The sequence below is a fragment of the Pteropus vampyrus genome, unplaced genomic scaffold (assembly GCF_000151845.1).
Source record: "Pteropus vampyrus isolate Shadow unplaced genomic scaffold, Pvam_2.0 Scaffold256, whole genome shotgun sequence".
In the NCBI taxonomy this organism is placed as follows: domain Eukaryota; kingdom Metazoa; phylum Chordata; class Mammalia; order Chiroptera; family Pteropodidae; genus Pteropus; species Pteropus vampyrus.
The window spans coordinates 532,171-548,933 of record NW_011889037.1 but is presented as its reverse complement, the minus strand read 5'-3'; the positions used below and the strand labels follow the sequence as shown (position 1 = coordinate 548,933).

Here is a 16,763-nt window from a genome sequence, read left to right as displayed (position 1 = left end):
CCACTCCTGCTTCTCCCCTGGCTGCCCAGGATGGGGCTCCAGACTGATGGAGCCATGCAGCCCAGGATCTGGCCCAGGGGAGCAGCTGACCACGTGCGGCTGCTGGACTCCAGGGAGAGGAAGGGGAGGGAACAAGGAAATGCAGGGGTGAGGGAGGCGGTCCCCTCGCCCGGCCCCTCCTCCAGCCCCCTTAGCAGGGGCGGTGGCTGGCCGCAGCGCTGGGGAGGTTGCTGCCAGCCGCGCTTACCTTGCTCATCCCGTGCCCACCAGCGCCCCCTGCGCCAGTACCACACGGCGGCCAAGGTGACGACATGGCCCATGACCACCAGGGAAGGAAACAGGCCGCCCGAGGGCTCCATGGTGCTGGCGCCCGACAGCCACCGGCAGAGCAGGCGGAGCTGACTTTCGAGCCCGCTGTGCAGGCCAGGCAGCCCCCTCCCTTCCCCGCGTGGACCAGGGACCGCCCCGCCGGCAGGCCCGCCCTACTGCACCCACGGCCTGGTGCCCCAGTCTGGTCCTGCAGCGGCACCAACTGTGCTCCCACCGCCTCCTCTCCCTCCTCCCTCCTCCCTCCTGGTCACTCAGAGGCGCTCCCCACCCGCCTCAGGCATCAGGCCCAGCCCAGCAGTCCCTGCGCAGAGCTGTCACGCTCAAGGTTAGCGGGAACCTTAACCCCTGCTCACCCACAGCCACACCCGCTGGGAGGAGGCGCCTGTGGCTTCGCGAGGCCAAGCCGCAGCACCCCCCCAGCATAGCCTGGGCGGCCTTGGCACAGGTCCCCCCCCCCGCCCCCACCGGGAGGGTGACCGTGGTGCCCAAGCACCCCATTCGGCCTCCAAGGGTGCCCTCTGGTGACAGCTGCCAGGTGCCAAGGGGGATGCATGCTGGTGCCCCAGCCCTCACCGGACCCCAGGCTTGCAGCTGAACCAATCATGCTCAAAGACAAGCGCCCCCCTGAAGTCCCCAGGCCCTCCACATGGGAGAGCGGACTGGGTCAGAGAGACGGGTGGGCTGATGGCCCGGTAAGCAGGCTGTGTACAGGGAAATAGGACGGAGCCTCCAGCCCCTGGCCCCCAGCCCGCCCCCCGCCATGCTGGGCTCTCACAAGGCTGCCCCACCTACCCGGCACGACCTTCATTGGGGACAGCAGCGGGAGCCCACGGGGCAGGCAGGGAGTGGGCTCGGGGAGTGGGAGGGTCACAGGCCCCTCGGAGGCGGCAGCAAGCGGGCAGTGGTGGTGTCGCGGTGGGAGGAGGGCACAGCCGTGCGCTGTCAGCAGCACGGCTGTGTCCATGGGGGAGGGGCGGGGTGGGCAGGGGGGCCGGGGGATATAAATATCCAAGGAGGACAAGCAAGGCCCGTCATCTGTCCAGACTTAGAACATGACGTGCAGGGAGCGAGCACCGGGGCCCTGGCCTCTGCCGGAGTCTGGTCTGGCTGGGTGGCGCCAGCCGGCATCACCCCCAGGCTCCCACCACAGCTCTAGTAACGAGAAGCCGCCTGGCACGGGGACTTGCGGGGGACAAGGCCTACGCTGGCCCTCGGAGCCCGGGGGCTCAGGTCCCCCAGGGGGCACAGAACTCTCTCTCGCCTCTTGGGCTGTGAACAGCCATGGGGTGCACATGGGCGATGGGGTCCCCTGCACAAGTCACCCAACACGACACCTGGCCCCGGAGGGATGGGACAGCCTCCCCAAGGTCAGATCACAGGCCAGAGACCCAGGTGCCCCGAATCAGGCTGGGCCACAAGACGGGAATGCACGCCCCCAGCTTGCGGCTGTGCCTCTCTGCCCCTGTCCACTCCTGGTGTCTGCCCTGGCCCCACCCCTTGGACCCCTGGAGCTGCTGTGTGCGAAGAGCTGGCTGGCCGTCCCTGTCAGCAGGCAGGCCCACCCACATCCTGGGGCCACCTGGACCTCGGTGTGCTGGGGGACAGTATGTGGGGCTCACAACCCTGCCCCTCTCCTCCCAGGAGCCTGAACCCCCTCAGACCCAGGCAGACAAGGGCTGAGGGCCAGATGAGAGTTTATGTGGCATTCTGTGGCACTTCCTGTGTGCCAGGCACGACCCTGTCTAATCCATGCTAGAAGGGAGTCCTATGCTGTCCCTGCATCAGAGGAGGAAGCCAAGGAGCTGGCCCATGGCCACACAGGCTGTGACGTGAGCTCAGGAGGTGCCTCTGGCATGCGTGGTCAAGCGAAGCTCGGCAAGCCACACGTGGCCTCTGTCCACGGGGAGACCAGGGGCAATGACAGGAGGCCAGGGGGACCTGGGGCCCGGTCCTGCAGCAGGAAGCTCTGGCAGCTGGGCTGGGCTGCACGAAGGAGCCTCAGAGGAGCCAGACACCACTGTTGGGGGAGGGCGCCGGCCCCTGGAGGGCAGTGGGCAACCCCCCACCGCTCGCGGAGACCTGGGCCAGGGCACAGCCTCCCCCACACACCAGACAGCTTGGGCGGCTCCTGGCGGCTCTGAGGCAGCGGGCTCATCCCTGCATCCGGAGCTCTGGCCCCCAGGGCCCCAGCCTCGGGCAGCCTCACAGAGCCCTGCCCCCGCACAACCGCAGCCCCCCTGGAAGCCCCACCCTACCTTGGCCCAGCTGGATCAGCTCTTCCATGCTGTACCTGTCCATGGCTGCCAGGCGGGCCAGGCTGCTCCACAGCCAGAGAGGAAAGGAAGGGAGGCAGGAAGGAGGGAAGGGGTGGGAGACAGAGGGAGGGCTCGCTGGTGCCCTGGCCTCCCCACCCAGCGCTGGGAGCCGCCCCTGCGTCAGCAAGGGGAGCAAAGCTGAGCTGTGACTGACGGTCGGTGGGACCAGCCCGCCTGACCCCCCTAGCCCTCTGTCCTCCCCACTGTGCCTGCCCTGCCCCAGCCCTGCCACGTCCCCACCCTCCTCACACCCTCATTCCCACAGGCCCCAAAACTGGCCCTTACTCCATACATCCCCTAAGAACGGCTCAGTCTCAGCCACCATGGTCTCTTCCACCTTGGGCAGATGAGACATCCCAGGTCCCTGACTTTGTGGTCCTCCTCCGTGCATTGTCCCCGCCAGCAGCCTCAGGACCAAGTAAACGGCAAATCTGACCCTGACATACGCCTCCACCCCAAGTTCTCCTACAGATACGCACAGCACGCCCACCACTCGAACGCAAAGCCAGTGACTCGCACTGCCACACGGGCCCCCCTCAGCCACACAAAAGAGCAGAGAAGCCCTGCGTGCTGACTCCGTCCCTTCCCGGAGGGGATGCGTGCACAGCCAAGGTGCACAGCACGCGGGGAAAAGCACACGTATAAAACGCACACGTGCTGAGCGTTCAGACGGCACCCCTTCTCTATAAACGTCTCGTTCGTTTTGAATTCTGAGCCAAACAAAGCATTACTATTTGAAACGTAAAGGAGATTCGCGTGTAAAAAGCCATTTCTCAGCTTTCCACCACACACGCAAACCCGAGCGCCTCGCTGTGGCCACAGGCCTTCCTGCTCCCTCTCCTGCCTGCCACCTGGCCCCCCAGTCCCTCCTGCTCCTGGCCAAGTGGGTTCCTCCTCAGTGACCAGAGCTCAGCTCGGGGCACCTCTTCAGAGGGGCCCTCCCTGATTGTCCCAAAGCTGCCTCCTCATTGCTCACTCCTCATCCAGTTCAGCCCCAGATCTTGGGGCTCCCCAGGCCAGGGGCTTGGCCTGGGTCTGGCTGGTAGTGTGGGTGACTGAGCAGGCAGATGGCTTCCCACACCGAAGAGCAGACCACTGGAGCACAGAGAGGGGCTGGGGCCCCCATTGTGGGGACCAAGGTACAACATCTGTCTGCCCTAAGCGTCCATGGCTCCCTGGCCAGGGCTGGACGGCCAGAGGCAGCTCATCTGACTGGGCCACTCTCGTGACCAGTGCAGCTGGACACACACTCCTGACCTCACCTTTCTGACAGTAGAGGGGCTTTGCTGTGGGGAGGGGAGAGCCTATGCTCATAACCTAACGATTCTAAAAAATCTGAGAAGTCGAGGTTTCAGGTGTCAGCAGAGCCACCCCAGCCTGAGCGTGGAGCCACCCTGACCCATGCAGACCACGAGGAAGCGCGTGCCACACCCGGCGACCAAGCGCCCTGGGCTTCTGGAGACTGGGCCCCGAGGGGCGAGGGGAAGGAGCGAGCCACGCCCGCGGCCCTGACTCAGCTGGGAGATGGAGCGCATTTCCTGTTGGAAACTCTGAGCTGCCACCAGCGGCTGCAGCGGGAGGGAAGATTGAGTCACCACCATCAGGGCTGGGGGTGCCCTCCGCTCTGCCCACTGCAGCCACACCCAGGGCCCCCTCCTCCTGGTCCTGCTGCCAACTGCCCACCCAGCAGCCCAGTGGCCCAGCTGGCCACAGGCAAGGAAGGAGGGAGGAGGAGGGTGGGGCTGGAGCTCACTTCGCAGGGACAGGAGAAGGGGGAAGGGCTGGTCCGCAAACCGCAGGAGGGCTACAGGGGTGTGGGAGGGGGGAGGACAGGATAGAAGGGTCCCTGAGCTGGGACCTAGCCATTGGATGCGTCAGTGCTGACTGGTCAATGCTGACCGAGCACTGGCCAAGCACCTTCGTCTCCTTGTGGGAGACACTCTTCTGCCAACAGGAGTTGGAGGCCACTCCACTACCCCGCGACTTCACCGAGCCTCCTAGATGGGATCCCAAGACGTAGCCCTCATGGGTCCAACCCAGACCAGGCCAGAACTGGGCTCCTGCTTGGCACCTGGGACTTGACCTCCGTTCACACAGCAAACCCTGCTCAATGCTGGCCACAGCCCAGGCCCCTCTTCCAGCCCCTTAGAGACCAAGTTCCTCCCCAGGAGGTGAGACGCAAGGAGAAATAAAGGGTCCGAGCCTGCCTCATGCGGGCGGGCCAGGCCCCCACAAGTCGGCACTGAGGCCCATGAGCTCCGGGAGTGCATGGGTAAGCCACAAGCTGCACAGGACATGTGTCATCTACTCACCTGGGTCCTGCCAGCACAAGTGCTTAGGGACAGAAGGATGCCACAGATGAGAGGCACGCTAAAAGGTCGCTGGCAATCCCTGAGACAACAGGACATGCCCCACCCCTCTGGGACCCAGCTCCCACGAGAAGGATCTGCCTGGACCCCGGGCTGAGCCCAGTGTGTGCCACACCCTGGCCTCTGGCCTGCCCGCATGCTTCTGCCTGGGGTCTGCTCCTCTCCTGTACCCAGGGCTGGCCCTTAGACCATCCCCAACCCCAAGCCAGGCCAATGCCCAATCACACTACCATATCTGAGCCACAAAGCCATGGGACCCCCACTGAACAGACTCGAGGCTCAGAAAGGTCAGACAGGTTGCCTGGGCCACACTGCTGGAGAGTGGACACCCAGTCCACCCCAGTACCACCTCAGCAGCCCCCACCTGGGCCAGAGAGACAGGCCACAGGGGCAGGGGCAGCTCTGGGGCAGTCCTCTGTGCTAACAGCTGGTCCTGCCAGTCGAGGGCCACAAGCCCCACCCCTAGCCCATGGCAGTGCCTTGGGATGGGCTGGCAGGGGCCGGAGCTGCTCCTGGGCCTACCCACTCCAGGTCCTCAGGCCAGCAGGAGGAGCCACGGGGTCCAGTGGCAGAGCACCTAGCTCGCCTGGCAGAGCGAGCGCCACCTGCCGGTGTGAGGAAGTTCCCACACATGTTATGACCCCAGCCCACCAGGCCCAAGCACCCCCTTCAATCCCCCATGGCTGGAGCCAGGATGTGGCTGACCTGTGGCTGGGGCAGGCTCCGGGCCAGGCCTCGCCAGGGTCCCCAGGGTGGCGGAGGGCACCACGGCGGGCTCAGGTGCCCCCTCCTCAGGCTCCTTCCGGCGGTAGACCCTCCGCTCCTCACGGGCAGGGTCCTCGGCTGCCTGCTGCCCCCGCTTGGGCGGGCAGCCCAAAGGCCCCTGCACGGCCTGCACGTGGGGGGCGCGGCGTGCAGGCATCACCATGGCGACAGGGCGGCGCACGCGCTGTAGGGAGGCAGGCACGATCTCCGGCGGCAGGTGCAGGTACTGACGCAGGTGAGCAACACCCTCGTTGGTGAGGTACCAATAAAAGTGGCGCCAGGCGAAAGTCTCCCGTACCAGGCCCCGCGCCCTCAGGGAGGCCATGGCCCGCATGACCTGCAGGTTCGTGACGCCGGGCACGTGCGGGTGCAGGCTGCGCGGCCGCCGGTCCTTCTTGGCCACCATCACGCCCTCCCGGAAGAGCACCTCGTAAATGGCCCGCAGCTGGTCCAGCGGCATGAGCATGCCTGCCACCATGGCTGCCGAGTGAGGCGCGGGCGGGGCACAGGGAGGAGGCCAACGAGGCGCTGGGGCGCAAGGAGCGACAGGGGCCTACGGCGGGCGAGCAGGCAGGCAGGCTGTGCGCTGAGCTGGAGGGCGCGGGCTCCGGGACCTGGGGCTCTGGCGCCTGGCTGCCTGGCTCAGTGCGATTCCTGCCGGCACTGTGGCCTGCCCACCGCCTGCGCGAGCCACCCGCCCTCCCTCCCTCCAGGACGCCCAGGCCGGCCCCCTCTGACTCAGCAGCATGGGCGGCCCCTCCCACCCACAGCCAACAGGGCCCCTACAACAGTGGGGGACACCTCCTAGTGCAGCCAACCCTGCCACAGCCCCCCTTCCCTCCCAGACCACTCAGCTCCAATGTGGGAAATTACATCAGTTTCTAAACACTTCCTTCGAGGTTGCTAAGCCTGGGGGAGGGTGTGCAGTGGCAGGATGGGCACAGGGAAGCAGGGAACAGAGAGGGCAGGAGGGGACCTCGGGCTCGGGACCCAGCTCGGTTGCGGTCTCAGAGTAATGGATTCACAGGATCTAAAGAGGGAGCACACGAGGTCTGCGGGGGAAAGCAAGGGTCTTGGGAGGGGCAGAGGACTGAGGGGAGTGGAGCAGCTGCTACAGAACACGAACAGGCCCGCTGCAGGCACCATTGGCTGCTGTCCATCAAGCAGGCCAAGGGACAGAGCCCCCACCTCCACATGCCAGGCCCCAGACAACGGCCATCCTATTTAACACTTCCCAGGCCAGAGCAAGGGCAGCCCAGGAACGTGGAATCCCCTGGGCAGGGAGGGGGCTCTGAGTGGGGCCTCCGCCCACCCCCCCAGGCCAGCTGTCAGAGGCCAGAAACTCCCAGCTGCCACAGGAAATCAAAGTCACCAAGTCCCTGCCACCGCAGACCTGGGGCCCCTGCCACCAACGCAGACACCCCAGCTGGACAGATGTTGCACAGAGCAGCACCGCACTAGCAAAGGATCAGGGGCCCAAGTGAAAGGTGGACCAACAATGGGGTGGTGGAAGGAGCCCTAGAGCCTGGCCCGGCCACACCCATGGGTGAACCCCAGAGCCCACAACTGAGGTTCCAACCATGGATATCCTGTGCCCTGGTGCCACCCATACCCCGCTCTCCCAGCTGGGCTGCTCCAGCTCGCATCGGCCCACACCGGACCACGCCGGATCTGCACTCTCCCCCTTTCCCCAAGCCGACACACCCATTCCCACCAAGCTCTGCTAACTCGGGAACTGATTATAAATAGGGCGGGGTGGGGGACACAGAGGTGGGAGGCGAGGCCAAGAGGCAGCACGTGGGTCAGGTTTATGCGGCTGTTGCCATGGCACCGCCGAGCCGGCTGCAAACAGTGCCAGGGTGGCTGCGGTGTGCGCGAGCGCACGCACACACACACACGCACACACTCTCTGTCTCTGTCTCTCTCTGTGTCTCTCTGTCTCTGTCTCTCCCCCCCCCCCCCCCCCCTCTCTCTCTCTCTCTCTCTCTCTCTCGCATGCAGAGTTGTGGCAGAGGTGGCGGTGGAAACTCTGAAGGCACAGCCAACCTCTCCCACAGCCCCGCCAGCCAGCTCCCTGCGGCGCTCCTCCCCCGCCCCTCCCCAGTGCCTGTCCGCACTCCCTACGGCCAGCCAGCCAGCCGGGAAGGGCGCCAGCCCCAGGAGGCCCGCTCAGAGGGTGGGGCTCCGGCTCAAGAAAGACACACCGCGTGGGTGGGATTGGGCAGCGGCCACGCCCCCTCGGCAGGGACTGTGGACTCTCCCTGCCACCAGGACTGTGGCTTCCGAAGCCTATACACCATCTGTGGTACAGGCTAACACTCAGACCAGCGGCTGGGCCCTGTACCCAAAGAAAGCTCACTCTACCGACCTGTCCCTCAGTGCCCCACAGACCTTCAGTGCTCCTCGTGCTCCCCTCGTCCACCCCACAGACCCACACTGACTTCCTGCTATGATTCCCAGACCTCATTCCCGCAAACCTCAAGCCCCCTACTAAACCAGGCCATGACCCCTTCCCAAAATGATTTAACCCACGTCCAAGGTCCCCAAACACTTGGACCTAAGGTCTTTCCTCCTCCTACACAGGCCTGCACATGTCTTTGGCCAACCTACTCAGCCCTGGCAGGGAAGGACAGTAACCTGGGGCTCCGAAGGAAGGGGGCGGGGCACGGTGGGAAATACCCCCCCTCCCCCGCCGCATCAGCCCAGCACCGGCGCAGGATGAAGGGAGGAGCCTGGAGCAAGAAGTTCCTGGCCGCCACGCCCCCCTGCACACCTCCTCTGAGCCCCCCCTGCGCCTGGGCTGCGGGCACCCCCATCCCCATCCCTTCGTATGACTGGGAGAACGCCCCTCTGCCCCCCCGCCCCCCCCCTCCGCGGAACCGCAGCCGCAGTTGCTGATTCAGCACAGCAAGGGCTGGGGCGGGAGGGCAGGGAGGCCACTACCCCCCCACTCCAGGCCCCTACGGTTTCCAGGGCAACCAGTCTAGGCCCTCCGGCAGCCCCCAGAACAAAGAGCCGCAGTGTGGACTTGCCCGGGGCCAGCCCGCCTGGCGCCTCCCCAGAGTGATCCCCACAGTCTCGCCCAGTTCCCTCTGACGCTGGGCGGCAGGGCGGCGGGGCGGCGGGGCGGCGGGGCGGCAGGAGGGGCGGGGGGCTCGGTGGAGTCGGGGAGGGGAGATGGGGCCAACCCACTGCAAAGGCCAGCTCCCACCTCCGTCCCGCCCCGCGCCGCTGCAGCCGGCCCCGCCCCCTGACTCTCACTGCAGGGAAGCAGGGCTGCGGCTAGAGTCGCCCCCAGCCAGTCCCGGGCCCACAAAAGGTGGTGCCCTGGCGGGGCATGGGGGTCTCTGTGGCTTCAGTTCCCCACCCCCACTCCCAGCTGTCCTCGGGGCGGCAGACCCCGACCGCCGCCCTTCAGGGAGCTGCACCCAGCCAGAGGTCAGTCTGGTCCGCGACCCCAGGCTCAGTCCCCATTTCCGACCCGCACCTTTGAGGGAGCTGATCTCGTGCTGGATGGCTCGCGACGGGTCCATGTCTCCGGCGGGACTGAGAGCTGCGTCGCAGCCGCCACGCAGAGTCCAGCCCCGCACCACACTGCCCAGGCCAGTCAAGGGCCGCAGCCTGAGGGAGGAGTCGGGAAGCGCAGGGCGGAGCTTACCGGCCCGGGGCGGGGCTTCGGCCGATCGATGCTTGGGCAAGGCCGCCCGAGCGCATGCTCCGGGCTGTGCACCGCCCCCACCTCTCCAGCCCCTACCTCCCGGGCGCATCACCGCGCCAACTCCAGCAGTACTGTCAGACCACCCCGCCGCATCCAGGCACTTTCAGCTGGCCCACCCACCCCACCACACCCCACAGTCCCCAAACCTCCGCTGCTGCTGACCAGCTTCAGTGCCCTCTGGGCCGCTTGTGCACGTGTTTTCCCTGACCTCGAAGCCACGGCTCCCTGCAGGAGACACCCACCCGGTTGGGGCCTCCCGGTGGCGTCCCCACCCAGCTCCCTGGGCGCAGAGGGAAGGCGGATCCCATCCGGACAGCGGTTGGGGGCCTGCCTCCCCAGCCTCCCGTCGTGCCCCAGGCCCCTAGGCCAGCTCCTTCATCCCCACCATTCATACCGCCGAGGTTCTGCCCCGCCCTTCACTCTCTCCCCTCCACTGGCACCCTCCTCCACATGCACGTTCCTGTGGGCCACCTCACCCCTTCCTATGACCCCAGATGCCCTCCATACTCTGCTCCCGAGATGACACGTCCAGCGGGGTTCCAACCTGTGCCCAGCCTCTGCCTCTCCCATGCAGCTATTCCAGACCAGAGTGCAGCCCCACTGGGAAGCCCCTGTCTTCTCAGCTCTGTGGCTGCACCACTGTCCACCTCCCAGGACCCCAACCCCTGGGGTCATCGTCCCCCCACAACCAGCCCCACAGGTCCTAGCCATTTCACCTTCCCGACTGTCCACTTGTCACCACCACTGCCACCACCGGTCCGGGCCCTAGCACATCTCCTTGCAGGGTACTCCTCCACCCCTGTCAGGAAGGGGTCAGCTTCCTGAGCTACAGGAGTGGACTGTGTCACCACCAGCCTGCTGGGGAGTGCGGGCTGGCGCTGGCAGTGTAGGTCAGCTCTGCCTCACTCTGCCGCAGGAAGCCATAGACAAATGTGCGAGCCTCGCCCACACCTCAGGCATGCACCCTGCAGGGTCAGCCCCAGGACAGCACCCTCTGTGCTAGGCTGTGAGGGACAGAGAGGCCTCCACGGACATGGCCAGCCTGCCTCAGTCTCCTGCCAGGCTCGCCTCTCGGTCCTCCATCTTTGCCCCATGGGCACTCTGGCCTCTCAGAGCCCACACCCTGCCCAGCGAGGTTGCCTCTTTTAAGGGCCCACCCTTACCACAGGCAGACCTACTATGTGTCAAGTCAGGGCTGGAATGGAGGCGATGATGATGGCACTGGGGTGAAGCCAGCAGCACCCACAGATACAGGCCAATGGGCAAAGGGGCAGGCGCAGCCCCATGCTGGCTCTCTCTCAGCCTGGCAGTTCTGGTCCCTGACCCCATCCCCACCCTCCTGCAGACAAGGCGAGGCCAGGGCTCGGGCGGGACTCAGGAAAGAACAGTTGCCAGACTTGGGGTAAATAGTCAAGTGAGAAATTAAAACAGGATATTGTGATTCCTTTACACCTAAATTCGTACTTACTTATTTATCAGCTACTTCTGGATAAACCTAAATTCAGCCTGTCACTGAATAGTACCTCCTTACTAAATCTCAAGTGAAACTGACAAATACTTAAAATATCTGAAACTGTGGAAAACTCACCCAAAAAAATCAGTGGTGGTTCTATTTTTAAAACTAAATATTAACTGAATTTAATAAGATCGCAGTTTTAAGCTAATGAAAGGTGAAGGCAGAAAGCGGATGATGGGGTAACGCACGAGGATCGGGCACAATTAGGCCCTTTTCCCTAACTTTTCAGAACCACAAGGACATTTAGAGAAGGAATGTGCCAGACCCTGAACTGCCTGCTCAAGTCTGGCTGCCCACCTGAGTGGCCACTGCAGTCACCTGCAGCCACATGCAAGCAAGCGGCTCTTAGAGAAGTGCTGGCAGCCGGATGGTCCAGTGTGGAGACCCCTCAGCCTGCTCCTGACCAAACAGTGACCATGTGGTGTGGCCTCGGAAGTAGGGCATGGCCACGCAGCCTCTGGACACACTGAGCTGCTCCTCGGTTCCTGCTCAGAGGAGGCTTCCTGGAGGAAGGGGCAGCTGAGTGGAGACAGAAACGTAGGCTGCAAAGGCCTGCGGGCAAGAGAAAGGGAGTCCAGCCAACACCAAGTGATGTGGAGACAGCTGAGTGGGCAGGAGGGGGCTGGAGACAGAGCTGTGGGTGGAAGTCTCACCAGGCCAGGAGGGCGCCCGCCGCTGTCAACAGGGGCCTAGCTGCAAGAGATGTGGGCAGCAGGGAGGAAAGGCGGGGCTGCCTGGCTCTGGCGGGGGAGGAGAGGGCTCTGGCCCCCCTACAGTCCTCAGCGGTTACCGGTCTCCCTGCCTGGAAGACTCCCTCCAGCCCCCTACGAAGGCGGGTGACCTGACCCAGCACGGCCCCCCATGCCCAGCTGGGGCCCTAGCAGGCTGCCTGGGCCAGAGACTCACACCGCAGCCGAGGCTGCACCCTCGGGCAGCTTTCTGCAGATTCCAGGGAGCAGCTCATACCCTCGAGGTCCCTGGAGCCTGAGCTGAGCCCCAGCACCATGGCCAGTCCCTCCCTCCTTCCTCTCCGCCTGGGCCCAAGCGCCCCCTGCACACGTCCCACGAGACCCTGGCAGGCCTGGCCCTGCTGCTGCCTCCACACACCCCCACCGGCCATTCGGTACGTCCCACCGCTCCCTAGGCCCCGCCTGCCCTCGGCTTGGTGCTCCCCTACCCGGTGGTGGCCTGCCCTGCCAGGGCTCCTGTGTGGTTGGTGGGCAGGTAATCCAAGGGATCCTGCGTGGGGGTGACACGCGACAGCTGTAGGCCCTGCCAGCAGACACGTTCCACCTGGGGCCCCTTGGACAGGCAGCTCCCCAGTGGTGGGACCATGGGCCATGTCACCCGCACCACCAGGCCTCAGCCACAGTCCAGCATCGGCCTCAGCCTCCAGGGAAGCTGCCAGGCTGGGGTGGGAGCAGACCTCTCCGCTACTGCGAAGCCACCCCTGTGCTGGGCGATGACAGCGTGAACTCGACCAGGCCAGCAGCCCTGTGTGGCTCCTGGAAGCCTGAGGCCCCCGCGAAGGCCCAGGCCCACCACGCTGCCAGGTGGGGTTCAGCCGGGGGTCCCGGGGGTCTTGGCGAAGGCCTGGGAAGCACAGAGGTTACCATCCTGCTCCTCCGTGCTGCCCAGTCCTACAGTAGCACCGTGACCAGGTGTCCACCTAAGACCTTGGTGGGGATCCTGGGTCCTAGCTCCCTGTCCTATCCGTGGGGAGGTCCCCGTCACTCTGCCCCCACGTACCTCTTAAACCTCCCCTCTCCCACTGTCTCCACCAACACCCTGGGCCTGGCTGCCACGTTCGTCACCTCCAGGACAGCACTGACACCTGGGAGGGTGTCATGGTGGGAGACACTGTCACTCCCACCCTTCAAGCTCCAGGCTTTCAGGCACACACCAGGTCCCACCACAGCCCTGCTGCCAAGCCCTCTGGGGCCGCCTTGCTCCCATGCTGCACAGCGGGCCCCCCACCCGCACCGCCGGCCGCAGAGACCTCCGCTTTCAATGCCATTCCATCCTGCTCTTTCGTCCCACTGCGCTGCGCCGTGACCCCTCTGCGGTCCCCTCCCAGCAGGGACAGCGGTCTCTAACAGAGACACTTGTCTGGGCCGTGGGGGAGGCTGTCTCACCCCTGGACCCCCAGGCCTGGACACGCAGGTGTCACCACGGGAAACAAAGGGATGAATTCTCGCCGATCGAGGGCGATGAACTCCCAGAAATGCCGCTGCCGCGGCTTGACCTCATGACCACAGGAGAAAGCCTGCATCCCGACCTCGAAGGCGCTACGGGCCGTCTGATGAAACCCACCAGTGCTCCTGATTTTCACAAGGGACCCAGCAAACCAGGAAAGGCGGTGCATTAAGCCAAGAACAGACGTCTCTCTGCAGCCCGCTGCAACACTCCCAGGGGCCTGCCCACTGGCCACACGAGAACACTGCAGGGCAAGGACAGGAAGCGCTGGGAGGAGGAACTCGCCGAGGCTCCAACAGCCACAGGCTAAAGGCCCTTAGCATGGCGCTTAGGGACCCTCCAAAACCCACCCGCTGCAGGGGTCTGAGCCAGCCTCCCCCCAGCTTCCCTCCAAGCGGCTGAGGGAGAAGGCGGCCATCGTGGTGCAGCCTTGCCCCGCACCCGCCCTGGGAGCACGCAGATGGCGGCGGCCGTGCCTCCTGGTGCCCGCGCCAACCGCACCCGTCCCTTAGCAGAGCCATAAAAGGGCTCCTTAAAGAGGCCGGCTTCAAACACTTGTAAAAGACCCAGGAATAATCCGTTAGAAAACATAACGGAAAAACACCATTAACTACGCAAGCCATAAAGTGCTCTGGAACAGGGTGCATAAAACTCAGCGGGGACTTAAGTGCAGAAAGCCGGCATGCATAAAGACACGGACCCGCGGGGAGACACACGGTCACGAGGGCCCCACACCGCAGACCAGCGCCCCCCAAGTGAGCCGACGCATGGGCCTCGACCGCGTGCCCGTCAACCTTCCGCTCCCCATCGCTCACGCGCTCGCTGGCGGTTTCATGTCACGTTCGGTGAGGTTCTGCTGTCTGTGTGAGACTCGGGGCTGGTGGGGGCGGGGGTGACCCTCACAGGGTCCCCGTGGGGAGAGCAGCTGTGACCCCAGCAACTGTCCTAGAATCTCACTTCGAACATTACCTGTGCACAGAGGATGTTCCCCACTCCGCCATCAGATACACAGTGACGTCCCCACCCCCATGCCCTGGGGGTTCAGCTCCCAGCCTTGGTTTTCACCTCCGGAGTATCTTTATGGAACTTCAGCAAATATGAACGTGATTCTTGGTTTTCTCCTTTTCCGCACAAAAAGTGGCATCTCACACAGAGCACGGGAATCCTCGCTCTGCGCCGTGCAGCCCTGGAGCCTCCCATCGTGCATTGAAAAAACCCAATAAACACAAACAAAAAGATGTGGGGTGAGCTGGGGGGGAGGCCATCGAGTGGTGGCCCCAAAAGGTATGGCCCCAAAAGGCCAAATCGCTGGTGCCTGTGAAGCAAACTCATTTGGAACCAGGGTCTTTGCAATGTGGTTATCCTCCTGGATCATCTGGGTGGGCCCTAAATCTAACCAGTGTCCTTATCAAGGGCACACAGAGAAGCCATGTGAAGATGGGGACAGAGATCGGAGGGACGCAGCCACACCCAAGGGGAGGGAACAGCCACCGCTGGGGGCTCTCCCCCTTCCCCGGAGCCTTCAGGGAAAGTGTGACCCTGCAGAGCCTTGATTTTGGACTTCTGGCCTCCAGGGCGGTGAAAGAACAGGTTTCTGTTGCTTTAGACCACCTCCGCGAGGCGGACACAGGAAACTGACAAAAGACTGTGTCTCCGGAAGCGGGCTGCTCCGGCAAGGAAGCGGGGTGCTCCGGCAACAGACGCCTGGAAAGTGTGGAGCGGGCTCTGAGATCGGGTATGGGCCAGGAGCTGCAGAATTTTGAGGCACATGACAGAAAGAGCCTGGATCCCTTGGACAGACTGTTGGTAGCACGTGGCCTTGAAGGCCCTGGCCGAGGGCAGCACCGGAAGGGAGATGGGCCTTGTCAACAGGCCAGAACCGGATCCACTGGGTCAGAAGCAGGCTTATAAGTGCTGGACCCGGGGCTTAGGCTGAGGACACTTTCAGCACAGTGTGGAAGGTGTGACCTGCTGTCTCCTGGCCGCTCATAGTCAAGTGTGGCAGGATGGACGCACACTGCGGAGGGGACTGTCCGGCAAAAAAGGAGCCAGCACCGGTGATGTGGGGAATCCGCAGCCCGTTCAAATTGCAGGAGATGCTACTGGCGGGACTCTTGCTGCCACGAAAGCCAAGGGCGTGCGCGGCCGCAGCCGAACCGGCGAGGTGTCAGCCCCACGGGCCCCTCGGCCAGCTCGGCAGAAGCCAGGACCCGTGAGGGGCCACCCGTGGCATGGCCCCCGTGACACAGATGGAGACGTGAGAGGTGTACAAAAACGTCGCATCAGCAGAGACGCTGCCCGCTGGGCCTGGGGAGGACAGGGACAGAGTGACATAGAGCTACTCAGCGTCAAGCCTGTGCTTCACTCAGAGAAAGGAAGAACGGCTCCCGGGCAGACCTTCCGGCCCCAAGGGTGATGCCGGGGCCACGGGGGCCCCACGGCCTGGGGTGCCATAGGGGAGCCCTCGTCCCACTGGACTTCGTCCCCGCTTGGGGCTGACAGCCCCTTTATCCTTTTGTTTCCCTCTCGAAATGGGGTGTCTGTTCTGGCCTGTCCCACTGTGTCTGTCCAGAAGCACACAGCTCGCTGTCTGATGTCACCGGTCCACAGATGGAGACGGACTTTCCCCGGGGTGGACGGTACCGAGAGCCTCACTTAGACCTGATTTAGGGCGTTTCCATGAGACTTGGGGCTTCTGAGCTGAGGAAACAGATAAGATTTGGGACTAGGGGTTGATGCTGTCATGGGTCGTGACTTTGGGAGATGCTGGGGTGGGGTGAACGGATTTTGCACATGACAAGACATGAACTTTAGGGGGCCAGAGGGCAGACTGAAGTGGACTGAATGGTGGCCCCCGAAACATACGTCCACTGCCAAACCCCTGCAGGTGCCCTTATTGGAAAAAGGGTACTTGCATTTGTAATTAATCTAAGAGTCTACTCAGGGAGGCCCTAAATCCAGGAACGCGTGTCCTTACAAGAGACAGATGAGAAGACACGGGAGAAGCCATGTCAAAGACGGAGGCAGAGACTGGACACATGCAGCCTCCAGCCAAGGAGTGCCCACGCCACCAAGCTGGGAGAGGCGGGCACGGGATCTGCCCCCAAGCCTCTGAGGGAGGCCCTGGGACACTTTGGTTTGAGACTTCTGCTCTCCAGAATTGTGAGAGAATAAGTCCCATTGTTTCAAGCTACCCAGACTGAGGCACTTTGCTCCGGCAGCCCCGGGACCTGGCAGAGGGGACGTGCTTTGGGGCTGTCTGCACTCCGCGAGCCACCACGCGTCCCTTTGGTGATGACGATGGTGGAGCTCGTGTCTCTGGGTGCTTAATCCTGTGCTTGTCCTACTGGCTTCCCATGTAGCCACTCATTGAGTAAGAAAGGAGAAGAGATACATTTCAAAAGCTCAAAATACACACTGGTTTGAAAAACAAAAGAACAGAACAAAGATCATAAAAGCCACATGTTCAGAGACACCTGCCGGGGACACCTCCTTCTGGCTTTCCACCAGCTGCCTCATACCTGCAGTCCCATACCCCCAGCACCCCAGCCATG

General features: G+C 63.8%; 1 protein-coding gene across 6 annotated transcripts in view; it reads right to left on the bottom strand.

Annotated features, from left to right (window-relative positions):
- Positions 1–16,763, bottom strand: part of PLEC (plectin) — a 63,403-nt gene that overhangs the window by 28,090 nt on the left and 18,550 nt on the right. Inside the window, exon 1 of one of the 6 annotated variants that reach the window (XM_011374891.2) lies at positions 9,267–9,409. The exons of 2 other annotated variants lie outside the window; for them this stretch is intronic. In XM_011374891.2, the coding sequence (XP_011373193.1) occupies positions 9,267–9,312 (46 nt within the window). In that variant the 5' untranslated portion in view covers positions 9,313–9,409. Of the gene's footprint in view, positions 1–247; positions 424–2,585; positions 2,741–5,719; positions 6,458–9,266; positions 9,410–16,763 lie in introns of those variants that run through there. 3 more of the 6 variants (XM_011374886.2, XM_011374893.2, XM_011374890.2) reach the window with 3 other exon arrangements.